The 16,747-nt window shown below is 34.0% G+C and overlaps 1 protein-coding gene across 3 annotated transcripts in view; it reads right to left on the bottom strand.

Annotated features, from left to right (window-relative positions):
- Positions 1-1,671: 1,671 nt before the first annotated feature.
- Positions 1,672-16,747, bottom strand: part of LOC126733544 (protein O-mannosyl-transferase TMTC1-like) — an 894,879-nt gene continuing 879,803 nt past the window's right edge. For all 3 annotated transcript variants that reach the window (XM_050436879.1, XM_050436878.1, XM_050436880.1), the window contains 6 exons: positions 14,900-15,013; positions 14,701-14,844; positions 14,126-14,331; positions 8,578-8,713; positions 8,393-8,513; positions 1,672-2,814 (listed from right to left, as the gene is read on the bottom strand). In XM_050436879.1, the coding sequence (XP_050292836.1) occupies positions 2,572-2,814; positions 8,393-8,513; positions 8,578-8,713; positions 14,126-14,331; positions 14,701-14,844; positions 14,900-15,013 (964 nt within the window). In that variant the 3' untranslated portion in view covers positions 1,672-2,571. The remainder of the gene's footprint in view (positions 2,815-8,392; positions 8,514-8,577; positions 8,714-14,125; positions 14,332-14,700; positions 14,845-14,899; positions 15,014-16,747) is intronic.

Below are 16,747 nucleotides of genomic sequence, written 5' to 3'. Positions count from 1 at the left end.
CCGCCCATAAAGACTATTGTGCTATCACCACGGGGATAGCTGACCTCATCACCGGCGCTTTACGCAAAAACCAGACCTAACTGGGATTATCGGTTCTGACTTTAACACCGGAAAGTCACCAGCCACGCTTTTGGGGATAGCTGACTTCGCATGTGCGCTTTTGGCTTTCCGCTCACCACCTGGAAATCGTTGTAGTCGCTCTCGTTTTGGCTAGACGTGTTCATGTCGCCTTCTGGTGATATTTCAACAGTAGCGGAATCGCCTCAATGCCATTCCCAAGCATGGTTAGTTACATCGCTGACTGATGCCGTTTGGGGCTCGCGGTTCAATGTCATTCGGTGCGTTAGATCGCGGATTGCTTGTTGCAACGCCTTGACCTGACGCTCTAACGCAGCGATCATTGTTGTGAGCAGCTCCTCCCTAACTTTCACTGATTTTGCCGCGGGAACAGGGAATCGGAGTTGCTACTCGTGGCGTGCGACGTGATAAAGTCGCGCGAATCATCCTTCATGACGATTGGGCTTAACGCTTCGTAGCTCGGATCGGATTAAAATGGCGAGAGTGTTCCGCAGACACTCTTCTTGATGACAGTTGACTTATTATATCACCATACTAGGGCCACGAATTTTGAAAGAGAATCCAGCTCATGTTTACCCTAAAGCTATCCTGGCTATAATAAACATTTATTGTTCGTGTCTTCTCAGACAAATTTAATACCCTTATTGCCTCATTCCTCATTTTGTCAGGTCATGTCATAATTATTTCATCAAATGTCAAAACTGTCAAAATAAAACACTGGACCATTCTGGCGCAATTAAAGCCTAGCAGTATCGTTATTAAAATTTTCCTTAGGTAAAACTATTTCTGCGCTTGCGTAAAGGTCAAAATACAGCTGCATTTATTACTGCTAGACCTTATATGAATTCCAATAAATTCCTACTGTATTTTGTTATTATTATTAATATTTTTTTTTAGTATTATTATTTTTATATATCCTTTTCAATTTGATTTATAATACTAATTCTAATAGAGTTCTGGTTCTAATTTTATAAACGGCTCCGCCTCGCATCTGTTTTGACATTTCATTGTTTAAATTTATCGTAATTTTATGCTTTATCCTAAGCTCAACTCTATAAATCTTTTTTGGCTTCTTTGTTATTGTATTTTGTAAAAATGACTGCTTTATATAAATATGACAAATGACATATGCTACTTGTCAATCTGTCTTATCTACTAGAGGTGCGTCTTCATAAAAGCGATGATAATAGCAAATATCGCACTGTGTACACCTAAATATTTGATAATGTGATATCTAGCTATCCAACTTTATATAGTCCAGCACACTTTTTTAATTGTCCTATATGGGTCAAAGTTTGTGATATTTATATAATCCTATGGTTAGCCTTATGGAGATTCATGGAAAACTTTGGATGTTCATAGGACAGGTTCTAATTCTTGGAAAAATTCCGAAAGGTCTTATATAACTCCTATACCTAAGATCTCTGGAACATCAATTGCAAAAACTGCAATTTTACTATGAACTGGAATTTATTTAATTTATTTTTTTATTTATTACTGGAAAATATTAAGGATCCAAGAAGAATTGTACTCAGATCGCTGGATTATTTTTAATGGTTAATGTTACTAAAATAAAACACAAAATCTTTTTTAAATAAATAACTTTATTTACATCAAGTGGTTGCAGTACTAACTTACAGTACATGAGTTACATATAAGGAGATGAAAACACCATAATGAAATAACATATTTTTTGCCCCTGTTTCGCCCATGTTTTTTTCTTTTAATTAAAAATGTACACCTTTTAATTAATTAATGTATACATCAAAATGGCCCCGAAAATCTATTTAAATCAAGCCCTTGAAAATGTACTCTTGAGCACAGTTATACGAAATAATGTCTAATACTCTAATGAATATCAAAAATATGTTAAAAATTTGCTTTTTTACACAATTAAGTGGGGGAATATAGAGCTAGAAATTAAACGTATAACGTTTATGTACATGGGTGGTCCAAACACGCATGGCACAAAAAATCTTTAGGATTTTATTTAATGGTGCCTGGAATTTGGGACATCCTGTACGTAATTCTCATTTCAATAAAGTCTCATCAAAAGCAATATTTAATTATTCAATGATTAATGATACTTAGGCTAGTAATACTATCATTCGATAACCTACTTTTATTTAACAATTACGTGTTTATATACAGGGTGCTTTCTGTAAATTTATTATTATAGGCATTATAATACTGATGGCATTTTTATTTCAATTTAATTTATCAGCAGATATAGCAGTTATAATCTTATAATACAAATTTGTATAATTTTTTTTTGCTACGTATATTTTTCTTTGGTTCCAAACTTTATAAACCCTGTTTGTCAAGTTGCTTTTCGTTTATTGTTCCGTCTCGTCTTTTTCGTTGTATTTTCTTCCCGCCCTGATCGCTAATCTGCTGCATATCTCTAAATCACAGATGCATTATTTTTCCAACCTGAATGATGGTATTTATTAAATTACGGTAAAAACAAAGGGAATTTGGCAAATCTTCTCATCAGCAGTAGGTGAGCAAGGCGAACTTAGAAAAATCCAAAACTTTCTGATCTTGGGATTTTTCGTCGTGTTCTGCGGTCTTCTTTCTGAGTAGCTCGATTTTTTCTTTGTAGTTTTTCTCGTTCGGGTTGATCGTTTTATTCTTCTCGTGTATGGTCCACTTGCTGCGCTTTTCTGAGTTTTTCTGAGCTTGTTTTGGAGTTGCAGTTGTGGCGGACTGCGGTGTGTCTGAGGAGTTATTTTTCTAAAAGAAAAAACAAATATTAATGCGAATCGGATGAATCATAAATTTTTGGATCTGAGAAAATTTGTGCAAATTTTATTTCATTTGCCTACCATACTTTTTGTGTGCAGTATTTCTGAAACGTCTACATTTTTAATCAATTTCTTGGCTTCGTTTTATTTAAATGTATGTAGAGAAACACCCTTAATAGGAGCAGATTAAAGATAAACTCTGTTAGATGGAAAAATCAAGGTTGTTTCACCTATATTTCTTCAAACTGACATTCATGACTGGGTATTTTTTAAATTCACTGTCCAGTACTCGAAGTTCGGTATGGATGAAATTTGAAAAGCATTTTACCACAAATGCAATAGATTTTTTTTTCTTGATTTTACCAAGGTCTATGAAAGCTCATTTTTTTCAATACTGAGTCATGAAGACTGAATCTAGAAACTATTTGAGAAACTGCCTTTTCTAAATTACTTGAGCTTATTGCAGCTGCTGCATTTATATTTTTTATTTAAAATAGATTTTGTTAATTATATTAATTCTAAGGTTGACTAGTTTAATAGAAGTTCTACGTAATCTTGGCAACGTTGGATTGCTTAAGTGGATGTACCAGTTTGTAGTCTGTCCTGTCAAGAGTTTAAGACTCTTGTTGGTCACTGAACTAGATGAAGATTTCTTGATTAATTTAACTTTATGTTTTTAAAGTTATGTGTCCTTTATTTAAGTAAAAATCTAAAAGTAGAAAAACCTTTAAACTAAAATATGAACAGATTTTATTTAGTTCTGTATTTTTAATACTTCTTGCGGAGATATACAGTAGTGGAAAAAGTGTAGAGCAACATTTAACAAGTTGCTAAAATAAAATATTAGATGATGACTTTTAGCATAAAATTTCTGTAGATAAAAACATATGGTACTTATAAATGGTTTGCCAATAACAACTGTAAATTCTTATCTCGTTTTACCAAGGGACACAAAAAAGAATACTTCAGAGTGAAAAAAAGTAAAGCAACATTTTTTTAAAATTTCTCAAATCATGCAAAATATTTTACTTAGTGTTAGTTTAAACCATGATACTAATACTCGAGAAGATAAACCCACGCGCATGAGAGTACAGTCAACCTGTAATTTTTTTTTTTTAAACTATCCAAGTCGCTAATTTTTTGAGGGTCGATTCTATTTCCGAAGAAAAGCTTAAGTCCTCGGAATTGAGAGGCTCACCCCCCTCCCCCCTTTTTTGGGAAACTCAAAAAGTTCAAATCGATATTTTAGCTAAACAGCGAGTCATACAGAAAAACTTATTGAACATAAAATGTAGAGATTTCTGTGCTCTACAATTCATCTCATGGGCCCGAAGCTGTAGAACCGAAAAATTCGAAAAATTAGAGGGCGCCAAAGTCACAAAAAATGACTTTTTTCATTTTTTCACTGAGAAACAATTTTTTTTTACTATCGCAAGGATTGCAAAAATATAGAGGACAAAAATACCTACAAAATGCATGTCTTACTTTTTTTTTTTATTTACCGTTTTCGAGATACAAGGATTAAAATGTCGTGTAGTCTCCCACTCTCTGTTATTGGATAAACTAAATGAATCAGGGTTCGAATCAATGTAGGCTTTAGAGGATGCGGACTGTTCGATTGTTCAAAGCGCTCTTGATCATTCTGCTACGCATGAGTGCGCAATTATCGTTGGCGAGGACATTGACTTGCTGGTTTTGCTCACTGCTAACGCTACAGCCTTTAAAAGTTGAAGCCTAGTAAAGGAAAAGTCCCGGAGCGGTTGTATGGACCCAGTAGTTTAAAGTACAACGCGGCTAGGCCACACGTGCTTTTAGCTCATGCATTCAGTGGATGCGATACTACGTCAGCTCCATTCACGATCGGAAAAGCGAAACTCGTGAATTTACTTGAGAGTAATGATGAAGTGCGAGAACATGCAGAAATTTTTAAGAAACAAATAATTTTTGTGGGTCTGTATCTTGGGAATACTCAAAAAGATAAGCTGTCAGAGTTAATAATTAAACAAAATATAATAATACTTAATAAGTAATGTTAAATAAAAAAGGCTTTAAAATACTGCTTTTCCAACCGACAAACAAAATTTTTGTCATCGAGTGACGTTATGCGCAAAGTCACACGAAATTGCATCGCCAAGTGGGTTTATCTTGCCAGTAATAGTATCATGAGTTTAAATTGATAAGTTGACGGTATTTGGCTGCTTAAGATGCCTCGCCGTAAACATTTATCTGTCGATATTAAAAATAGAATTGTTGATTTATACAAAAGTGGTCAAAAGCAGATTGCTATTGCAAAGACATTTAGGTTACATAGATCGATCGTGTCTCGTATAGTTAAGCAGTTTCATATAAATAGCGAATTATCTGTTACGAAAAAGTCAGGGAGACGTAGAACCACTCCATATACCGATAAACAAATTATCAAAATTGCTAAAAATGAGCCTTTTCTGGGATCCAATAAGATAAAGCACCGCATATCCGAACAGCTTGGAGTAAACGTGACTTCGAGGACGGTGAGAAATAGACTATTAGAGGCCAAGTTATTTGCCAGAAGACCTGCCAAAAAACCGCTGCTGTCAAAAAAAAATAGACGTTCCCGTTTAAGTTTTGCCAAAACGCATCTACATTATACAGAGCATGATTGGAAAAAGGTAATCTGGAGCGATGAATCCAAGTTTTGTTTGTTCAAAAATGATGGAATTGTGTATGTTAGACGCCCTGTCAATGAAAGACTTAACCCCAAGTATACCTGTCCAATAGTAAAACATGGTGGTGGAGCAGTAATGGTATGGGGATGCTTTTCGGGCTATGGTATGGGCCCCCTGTATAAAATAGAAGGTATAATGGACCGGTTTCATTATAAGGACATATTAGAGAGCCATATGCTGATGATACTATGCCTTTAAGGCATTTAGTTCAACAGGACAACGATCCCAAGCATTCTTCTCGGTTCGTAAAAGCTTGGTTCAGAAAGGAAAACATTAATGTAATGGAATGGCCTTCACAATCTCCTGATCTCAATCCAATTGAGAATCTGTGGGACATTTTAGATTCCAAAATCTTATAAAAATCAGCAAGAATTGTTTGAAGCATTGAAGGAAGCATGGGTGAATATGGATCCAGGGATTATTTCTAAGCTATGCCATAAGCATGCCTAGATCTATGCCAAAACATTGTGAAGATGTAATTAAGAATAACGGGTATTTTACAAAATATTAACTTATGTTTTTTTTTATTTATTAGAAATGAAATAAAAACGAATATTAAAAAATGTTGCTTTACTTTTTTCCACCTAAAAAATTTTTTAATACAAAAATACTAAGGACAAGGAAACATGTTTTTTTTTCTTAATATTAAATTGCTTGTGTTAAATTGCTTAGACATTTTTGCTAACTATTTGCTTACACATTTACCGATTTCATTCTTTTTGGTACCGTTGAATAGAGAATTTAACGCTGCTTACTATGATGTATCACACGATGGGGGTTCCTATTTGACATATTAAAGTGAGGTTAGCTGGAAGTGAGGAGGTGATTGACAGAACTTCAGTAAATGCATAATTAAACGTCCCCCTGTATATCTAATTTGACGTGTTTTATTTTTTTATTTTTTTTTCTTTAAAGAAAGTTATTAAGGGTAGATCGTTTTGAAATGAAAGCACTGTATAATCTTAATTAAAATGTAGATAATTAATTAGTCAGCTCTAAAATATCAGGTATTTTAATTAAAAGTGCCTTTTTTGCCTGGACAAATTAATTAATTTATTAATGACGTTTAAATTACACTTATTTTACAATTCCTGGCAGTTAGGTATAATTCTAATTAAAGTGCCTAGAATTTAAAAATAATCTTAATTAAAATGTGAATAATTAATTAGTCAGTTCTAATATATCAGGTATTTTAATTAAAATTGCGCCTTAATTGCCTGGAATAATCAATTTAGTTATTAGTGAAGTTTAAATAAAAATTAGTTTACAATTCCAGGCAGTTAAAGTATCTGGAACTATAAAATAACAGGTATTTTAAAGAAAACTGTTCCTCATCTGCTTGAACTAATTAATTAATTTATTAATGACGTTTAAATTACAATTATTTTACAATTCCAGGAAGTTAAGGTATACAATTTTAATTAAAGCGCTTGGAATTTTAAATAAATTTAAATCTCAATAATTAATTAGCCAGCTTTAAAGTATAAGATATTTTAATTAAAGATGTGCCCCAATTGCCTAGACTCTTTAACTAATGACCTTTAGGTGTGATTTATTTTAGCAATTGCAGGCAGTTGAAAGACATATTTTATTTGAAATTGTAACTATAAAAATTATTTTTCTAAAATAAATTAATACCTTACAATAGTAAGCTTCTCTTGTCAGAATATCGATGATTCGTATAAACAAATCTAAATAAAAAATCCTTGTCGATGTATTAACACACGAATTCATATTTTATTATCAACGAACTAAAAAATATACAGAATCTTTGTCTTTATCTCAAAATGTATATGGTTCATTTCCAACCATTAACCATTGACATACCAAGACGTGGATATACAAAAATTTATAATGAGCTTAACGTTTTGAAATGAAAGCACTGTATAGTTAAATTAAGTTTTACATCAGTTATCATGTCACAACAGATTTAATCATTAATAATGTTTAACGTCCTTAGTGTGAAATGGAAAGAAAGGGCTTTAAAGCTTTTTTTAGGGCTTTAAATAAAACTTATTTTATTTCAGAAGAATTTCCGATGGTTTGGCCATTATTTAGACCATCTTCAGGGCTATTCCTGTTTAAAAAAATTTCGCCTTGTTCATTTAAAAATAGATTTAATGGCCAGTATTTCAAGTAATTTTGATCACCGTCAAAAAGTTGCAATTGTTTCGCTCGAATGACGAAAGACATTTAATACCATTGATAATAAGCTATCTCTGCAAAATATTAAGCCCACGTCAGACGAGAAGCATATTTATATGTCAACGTTTCTTAGGCCCGAAATAGGTTTTCACATAAAAATAAATAAGAGGAATTTTTGGGTTTCTGCTGCATTTCACTTTCAAGTCATGTCTTTAATCAGTTTGAAATGCCATTTTTCTTAGTCTTTATTTCTTTTGTTTCTACCATTTTTCACTTTCCAATGAAGCCTTGAATCACGTTTAAATGTCAAATTTTTATACGCCGTTAAACAAACATAAGTTTTCGTTACTTTTTAGGTGTTTTTATCGACCAGTAACATTGTATTAGTTACATTTTCTTGGTCTATTAAAAATGTAAGTCAGTTATGAAAAGAGTACTGCGTGGCACCATTTTTTTGGACGATCAAGTGTGAAAGAATGTGTCGAATAACTGAATAATCTTAAAGTAGTTTTCCTTATGCCGTTTTCCTTTTTTGATAAAATTTATCATAAAACGATATCATTTTGATGCAGTTGAGGACAATAATAAAATAAAACAATAATAGCGTTCTTGTTACACCCTGCAAAGAAATAATAAAAGGAGTAAAGATAATCTACTAAAAACATTTTTGAAAAAAACGAAGATCATACAAAGCCTTTAAAATTAAGATTTACTTACTGTATATAGACTGGTAGAGTACTCCTTAATCTTATAACTGAGCTCAATTTTTAATTGCCACTCTTGCAGATAGAAATCCTGCCGCCAATTAGCTCCCTTTGTCCTTTGCAAGTTATGAAATCTAAAATAAAAAAAATTACCCAAGCATTACCGAGTTTTAGCAACTATTCACCTTGTCAACTTACCTAGTTAACATCTGGAAAGCTCGGGCTTTTTGTCCGAATTTCCTAAAATGTCTGAACACCCCGATGACTGCCTCGCGGTGGCCGGCGCATATCCCGAGGGACGTCCAATAGTATTTCAGCGCTTCCAGGTGGTTACCTACGAAAATTACAATTAATAAAATAACTCGCTTGACTCGTTAACTGTTTATTTAAACATAAATTTGACGACGAACGCGTATATTAATTTTTCGGTCCTTCGAGCCGGACGTTAATGCACAATTTTAATTAAACGGGACTTTTTCGTGCCAACAAAAATAAACTCGGATCCGGTCGAAGTTTACAGCTCCCGATGCCCGAAGAGGGAATTTAATGAGAGTTTGTCTGGAAAGGAACATGAGGGTTGTTTTAACCCTAGGGATAACACAGACGGGCAATGTTTTGTTAGGTCAGAGTAACGTAAGCTAAGAGTGATTAGAAATTCGCTTCGATCAATTATCTGAGAAATGTACCTGGTTACTTATATAATGAATTTCTGCAAGCGAATTTCGTGAATGGGATATAGTTTGCATGCATTTTTGGATTCAATGCAACCAAATAGGTACTCCAATAGTTATATAAGCCGGTAAACATTAGAAAAAAATAAACACCACTCTTATGAGCACTCTTATCGTCTCTGAACAAGAATGATCAAGATGTGTTTATTGATATATGAAAACCAATTCCACTTTAAATACTAACAGGTTACATACTTTCTAAATACATACATTCTAGATTATTGTACCAATTGCTTAGCGTTCAAGTTCGCGACTTTCGAGTTGAATATGACGCTCTGTTATAGTTTTTACGCCGGCATGTATACATGAACAAAATGAATATTGTCATATATAAAAATTCTGACATTAGCCTCCTGAATATGACTAAAGATTCATATACATCATTTCTATCAGTAGTGGCTGATTTACCCTATCGAACGTCTTGGAGAAGTCCGTATAAAATAGGCCTACCTGACAGCCCTTCTCAATAAGGCTAAATAGAACATTCTCCAAAGAAACATTTCCATATTTGCCAAGATCTCCAGAATCGCTGTTAATGCTTATAAACAGAAAAATCTGCAAATACTAGTTAGCCCGAGGTTCAAAGAAGTATTATGAATAACTGCCTGTATCTACAATTTTCCAAAGCTACCGGATCTTAAAATAATTATCGTACAAATTGTTACCAATTAGTTTATAGAGAAAAATGGAAGATCGATTAATTGGAAGTTATGTGCAGTGGTGGATCATTATATAGGATAGTGGGTGAAGGACCAAAGTAAATGATTAAACATCAAGGAACAAGAGAACCACACCCAAGTTTATTTATTTATTTGGTGACCATATAGAGATACAACATGCTATAAGCCCAAAAAAGTATCCAAAAACTTATTTTAACTAACTATTAAGAATAATATAAAGACAAAAAGGTTAAGTACATAATTCAAAGTAATTTGAATATAAAAGACTTAAAAAAAAAGTAATTTTTTAATGCTAAATTTCTAGCCTCATAAATTTTCAAAGACAATATTTCGTTTTAAAGTATTTTTACTGTATTAAATGACATGTTAAAAACGTCTAATGAACGGCAAATTATAACTTTTTGTTATTCTACATAATTGAGAGTTTTGGCCATGATTTGTTTTCATGATGATTTGATGTTGAGTTGAGGAATGTTAAATTTAAAAAATGACAAAATAGGAGGAGTGTTCAGCGGACAATTCATTTCTTTATATAAAAACGAAACATCAGTTATTAAACTTCTGTCGAAAAGTGAAATCACGCCAAAATGCTCTCGAATTGAATTGACATCTTGATATGAACAGAAGCGGGTTTTAAAAGAAAGAAATCTTAACAATTTATTTTGGATGCTCTCCAATCGATCAATGTAAATTCCATACCTAGGGTTCCATATAATGCTTCCAATATGTGCTACATATTGTTGTTGTCATTTGTCGTGGTGTAACTTTTTAGCTTTCTTACATACCCGTTAGCGGTAGTCGTTAATTTAGTATTGTATCGTGTTGTTGTATATGTTTATTCTGCAGTTGTTATTGTTATTGTTAATATTGTTGTTATTGTTGCTGTTAATTGAGTTTTTATATTGTTTTTGTAACTTTTCTTATTTTCGTATCATTATCGCCACAATGGCTGCCTACACTACCGAAGAATACGCCGATATTGTCTTTGCTTATGGAAGAGCCAATGGTAATACGCGAGAAGCACAAAGAATTTATGAGGAGCAATACCCCAATAGGCGTGTGCCCCACCACAACGTCGATTAAGGGAAACAGGCAATCTAAATTTTCAAGAACCAAGGATCAACCGGAGGCAGTATGATGTTGCTGTAGATGAAAACGTAATTCGCGCATTCGATGAGGATCCCACCACTAGTACAAGGAAAGTAGCTACAGATCTGAACATTTCTACATGGAAAGCATGGTCAGTTGTCAAGGCAGAAGGAAGGCATCCTTTCCATTACACCCCAGTGCAAGGAAATTTTATACTACATCAACAACTTAATTCCGAAATTTTTACTGGCATCGTGATACTCTATTCTAGGTCTTGTACAAGCCGACTATGAGCGACGAGTACAATTTTGCCGGTTTTTGCTTCACACAGACGTTGAAAATGGATACTTTTTAAAAAGCATCTTATGGACAGATGAATCAACATCAACACGTGCGGGGATATTTAACCAACATATTATTGAGAAAACAAAAACGTAAATCCGCATTTGACCAGAGCCAAGTCTTTCCAAACAAGATTCAGTGTTAATGTTTGGGCAGGTGTGATTGGGAGACACCTCGTCGGTCCACACTACTTGCCGAGAAACCTCAACGGGGACAATTACTTACATTTTTTTACAAAATGATCTCCCACAATTATTGGCTGATATACCCATATTTAATGAAGACTAATAGGGCCAATCGTCTTCCAGAATGACGGGTGTCCTGCACACTATCGGGTCGCCGTTAGAGAATTTCTGGACAATACTTTTCCCAATTCGTGGATCGGAAGAGCAGGTTCCATCGCATGGCCTCCACGGTCCCCTGATTTAACCCCTCTCGATTTTTACGTATGGGGTGAAAGAACTCGTGTACGAGGTGGAAATTGACAATCTAGACCACTTAATTCAAAAAATCAATGCCGCTTTTCTAACCGTCAGAGAAGAGATGCGACTTCACCTTACGACAGTAGAAATGCGACGGCGATGTAGGGCATGTATAAGAGCCAGGGGAGCGCAGTTTCAACAAAATTTGTAATTTTGAAATAAATACATAAAATTAAAAAAATATTTTTTTTTTACTTTATTTTCCTTTAAAGTCATGAATTGTGGCAAGTTAGTCGCCTTTGTGTTACACATCGTATATCATTGAAAAGAGTATTAATTTGAGATGTTTTTAAAACTACCTGAACATCTTGATATAAAAAAACCCGAGACTTTTAGAACACAAGTTAAGAATATATCTTCTATCTGAGCCTATCTATAGGCCCACCAAGTTTGGCTAACTTTCCGCCAAACACCCTCTATAATAAAAGAAGTTTCAACTAAAGTGGCGAAATATAAAAGAATAGGAGGCTATTGAAAGATAAGGAGAGACCTTCATAGATGTTACTAATACACATATGACACCCAGTATTTGACAAACAATGTTGATTAGTTAAGTCAGAGTACAGTAACCTAAAAGTGATATAAAAATTCACCTCGCTCGATTATTCTTATAATGAGTTTCTGCAAACAGTTGCATTAACTTTGGTGACATCAAGACAGAGCTGGATCAAAACCAACACAAATTAGAGGACGTAAATGGAATATAGTTCACATAATTGCATGAATTTTTGATTTCTATGGAACTAATTAAAAAATCGAATATACACTATTGCACATTAAGAAAAAACAAGGACTAGTTGTGACCTTTAAGGGTGGAACAAATTTAGGAAAAAAACAGCCTCTAGGCTATTTCCAAATAGGAAAAGATAAGATGAATATTATCATATTTTCTGACCTTTCCAAAGCTATTTTGTTAAAACCATTTAATCAGTAGTCGATGATATACCCTACCAAACGTCTTGGAGAAGTGTATGTCCAATCATTTTGGTAAAACACAATGTCTTGCAACACATTTATAACTGCCAAGGTCTTCCAGTTATATGAACAGAAATAACTCTCCTACCAAATATTCGAAAATTTCAGTGACTTATTAAATAATAGTATTCAGCTTAGTCTTAAAGTAATTCAGCATATCATTGGTTGGATTTGCATCGTATCTTGTCGATCTCATTCCTGATGGGTTATTTTGCTCCGTCCACTTTTCCAATAATAGAACAGCAATTTAAATAATTGAGATTCATAAAAGACCTGGCATTGAACAAGTTACCAGCAAAATGACTGAATAATGAGGCAACTATGAGCTAACAGCTGGATCTACTAACTACTCTGGATCTGTGGTTTAAGGACTGAGATAAATGATTGAAAATCAAGGAAAGAGAGAAACACTCTCAAGTTTTTCAATTGAAGGGTGAAAATAGGGATCTATTAAAAGGTGAAGAGAGACCTGCATCGGGTTTGCTGATAAATATATGACATCCAGTACCTAAGTCTCTAAGAGTTGTCTACCCAATGCATCAATCTATGTCTTCTAGGTGTTGTAATACATCCAACCCCTCTATATTTTAGGTATTTATTTGCTCACAGCTGTTAGTTTCGTTCTTTAGCTGTTTTCTTCAGTTTGAACTATATCTCATAAATTAGTTTCCAGCATAGTTTTTCAATTATTCGTACAGCAACTTTAAAGTTTATTAAAGGCTTTACATGTTAGGGAGGTTGTTTCAATATAATAAGTAAAGACTAGTAAGATATACGATTTTTTTAGAATTATGGGGTGCAATTGGATTTAAGAATGAATTTTCCAAAGCTGCTTAGTTGACACTTGTTCTTCTAGGAATTTTGGCTGATTGATTTTTTTCCTATTTGAATTTTATCACATAGATATATACTATACTAGATACTCGCATATATAAGCGAAGAGGAAAGTATATGCTGGTCAAATAGATGTACAAGAAAGATTTTTTTGGTGAAAATCTGTAGATTTATGGTTTGTTCCTTTGATCTCCATAATGGCTTGAGGCCCATGAGATACTCACAACTCAATATATTTTCAGTTTTCAACAGCCTATTTTAAACATACAATAAACAGAGAAATATGTACTACATATATGTATGACACATCCAGCATCTGTTTAGCAGTAATCAGAAGAGATTCCAGGAAGTAAGCATAAGATTCACTAAAGGTTCTAAAGAAAACTAAGTAATAAGAAAATGGTGACAGATCACAATTCAAAAGTTTTCACATTCAGAGAGTAAACGAGAGGAAAATTCGTTTACGTTAGAGGAATCTGCAACATGTTGAGTTGCCTAAGTAGAAAAATCGTTGGCTTTGCGATATTAGTCAGGATCAAATGATGACAGGGGTTGGCAAAACGAGATTTTCAAGCCTGCTAATAATACAATCTATTGTATATTTAATACTTACCTTTTCTGTACAGCCACTGTCCAAATTTTGAAGCGTAGTACGGATCATCCGGATTAATCTCCACCACTTTCTTTAAAAGACCAGCGATAGTTCTATGGTTAGTCCCTCTCAATTTAACCAGCTCCAAATAGGCTGGAGTAAACTTTGGCTCTAAATGGATGCATCTTTTAAGCATCTGTTCAGATTCTGTCGTTTTGTTATTTTTCCTAAAAAACACGAAAATTTAGTTTTACATGCCCAAATATACAATCCAAGAACTAATGTCATGAAGCCTGCAATTCCAATAATTCTTCGTATAATATGACGCTTTGGTAACAACGTACAGATATTAAATCCAAAATGTCATTTTAAGGAGATTTTAAAAGATTCATATTTACATTATAAAAGGCCTTCAAAGTAAGAGAAACTGTATAGGAAAAGTCTAATAGAAGGTGTGGTGATTAAACCTATTCTAAGGCACTTCAAAGAATTATGAATATGCGTTAAGAGAGTCTAGTTAAAAAATTTAAACTATTTCTATTTAAACGGTTTTAACTCAAAAAAGTCAAATTCTAGGAAAATTGTATAGTTAGTACCTGTACAGCTGCCCCAAATTAAAATGTGCATTGACATGATTGGCCGCGTACTTAATCGCAGCCAAAAAGTGCATCTCGGCCTCATAGTCATTCCTTAAAATTGTCCCTAAGTTGTTGTGTGCGCTTGCGTACGTTGGCCATAACCTATAACGTAATTTTTTGTTAAATTTATGTTTTAGTTTTGACGTTGGTTACTTACTTCAGTGCGGTGTAGTAATGGTACTTGGCCAGCTCGTGATGTGAGGAATCCCTGAGGAAGTTTGCGTAGTTGTAGTGCATTTTGGCGTTGTGCGGTAATGTCTGAAGTCCGGCCCTGAAACAGATATAGATTTTGCATTGAGATTTTAATTAACTGTTTGATAAAAACTGTATTTCTTGAGCCATTTTTTAATAGTCTTAGCTGTTTTTCCTTACAATAAAGAATTTACAAAAAGGGATTAGCATGCTAATCCTAAAGCGTCATGCCTAGGCATCGTCTTATCCCTAATTCATAATTACACCAAGAACAGGGCGTTCCCTAATATACATAGTTATCTAAAGTAGCATCCAGAAATGCTGAATCTAAATTACAATGGCACACTGTAATCTGACAGAAACCCGCGAAATCCTCTTGAGTTACAAACTGCGGCTCGCATCTTAGCATTACGCTTCGGATTATCATTTTAAGTTGGTTACCTAGACATCTCGCACCTTTCGGATAAGAATCGGATTAAATTAATGTGGGGATTTGGGAAGTTTTCTTTAGTAACTTTTAGAAGTAAACCAGAAAATATTATGTAAATTAACACAGGAACTTTAAAGGAAAAAAATTATGCAAATGGGGTAAAATTGATAAGCAAAAAGTTTGTGTTAAAATGAATTTTTAGAATTATGAGGATACATGTATTATTTTGATGAAATTTCATATGAACTTAATAAAAGGCGTTTAAATAAAACTTCTGAAAGTGGTGTTAATACCACTGCACTTCGGGCTTTTTTTTGTTAAAGAAATAAAGGGAATATCCCTCAACTTGTAAGCCAGCCCAATCAACGAGAATCAACGAGAACAATAATATCTCCAAGAGACCTCCTCGTTGTCGCGTTGAAAATTCTGCTGCAAATTGACAGTAATATAGGCGTAACACTATGAACGTGGCCTTAATTGCGACACTTGATAATTGAGCTGAATGATTAGCCAGGTTTATGGAATTTTGGTACCTTTCTTGAGGCTACGAGATCGTTTGGTATGTATATTAACTATTAACTAAAGTCAATTCACTAAAATTTGAAGATGCGTGCAAAGAAGCACTAAGTTACGAAAGGATCATATAAAAAAGCCACCTAAAATTCAGGCTACTCCAACAATCATATTCAAAATAGAAGGTAAAGTCATAGTAGTCGTTTTTAGTGTGAAAGAAATCTAGAAACATGAACTGCTAAAAAATGGGAACGTTTCATATGCAGACACAGAAGAAAGGTCATTCAGAGGACCAAACAAGTCAAGTATCTTGAAGACAAAGAAGTGTTGTCCGTCAAAGCGGAATGGTTATTCATTTATATATATTTTTTTCTTTATTTGGTCTTGTGTTTAAATATAATTAACATGAGCTTTATTGGTTTTAAATTCTAATCTTGTTAAGAGCGAAGCTCTTATATGTGCTCGTGAAGAATTGACAGATTTTAGGACTCGCGTCACATAAACGTTAATAACTTTGCTTCTATGGCGAATTTTTTTTCTGGTTTTCATCGTTATATGTGGGAAGGTTGAAGCTACGTGATGGTGTAGATTTTTTTTGGCCACGCCACCCCGAAGGGGCGGTAACAAAGGAAGGGACGGGAGTGGCAAAAAACCGTTTTTTCTGCGAAAACAGCCGCTGCAGCGGTTTGTGGAAAACTGACTGAGCCGAATTTTCTGAAACTCACTGACGTCAAAGCCCTTCATGGGAAGCAGTGCAGAAAGGACGCTTTTAAAAAAAAACCCATTGGAAGTGGGATTTTTCTGTGAATGAAATTTGAACTTTTTGCGCGGTACCTCGCGGACTTAAACATTTGTGGGGCCTTAACGGTG

This window comes from Anthonomus grandis, chromosome 2 (genome assembly GCF_022605725.1).
Source record: "Anthonomus grandis grandis chromosome 2, icAntGran1.3, whole genome shotgun sequence".
Lineage (NCBI taxonomy): Eukaryota > Metazoa > Arthropoda > Insecta > Coleoptera > Curculionidae > Anthonomus > Anthonomus grandis.
The sequence above is the reverse complement of the archived record's forward strand: the minus strand, read 5'-3'. Positions and strand labels throughout refer to the sequence as shown.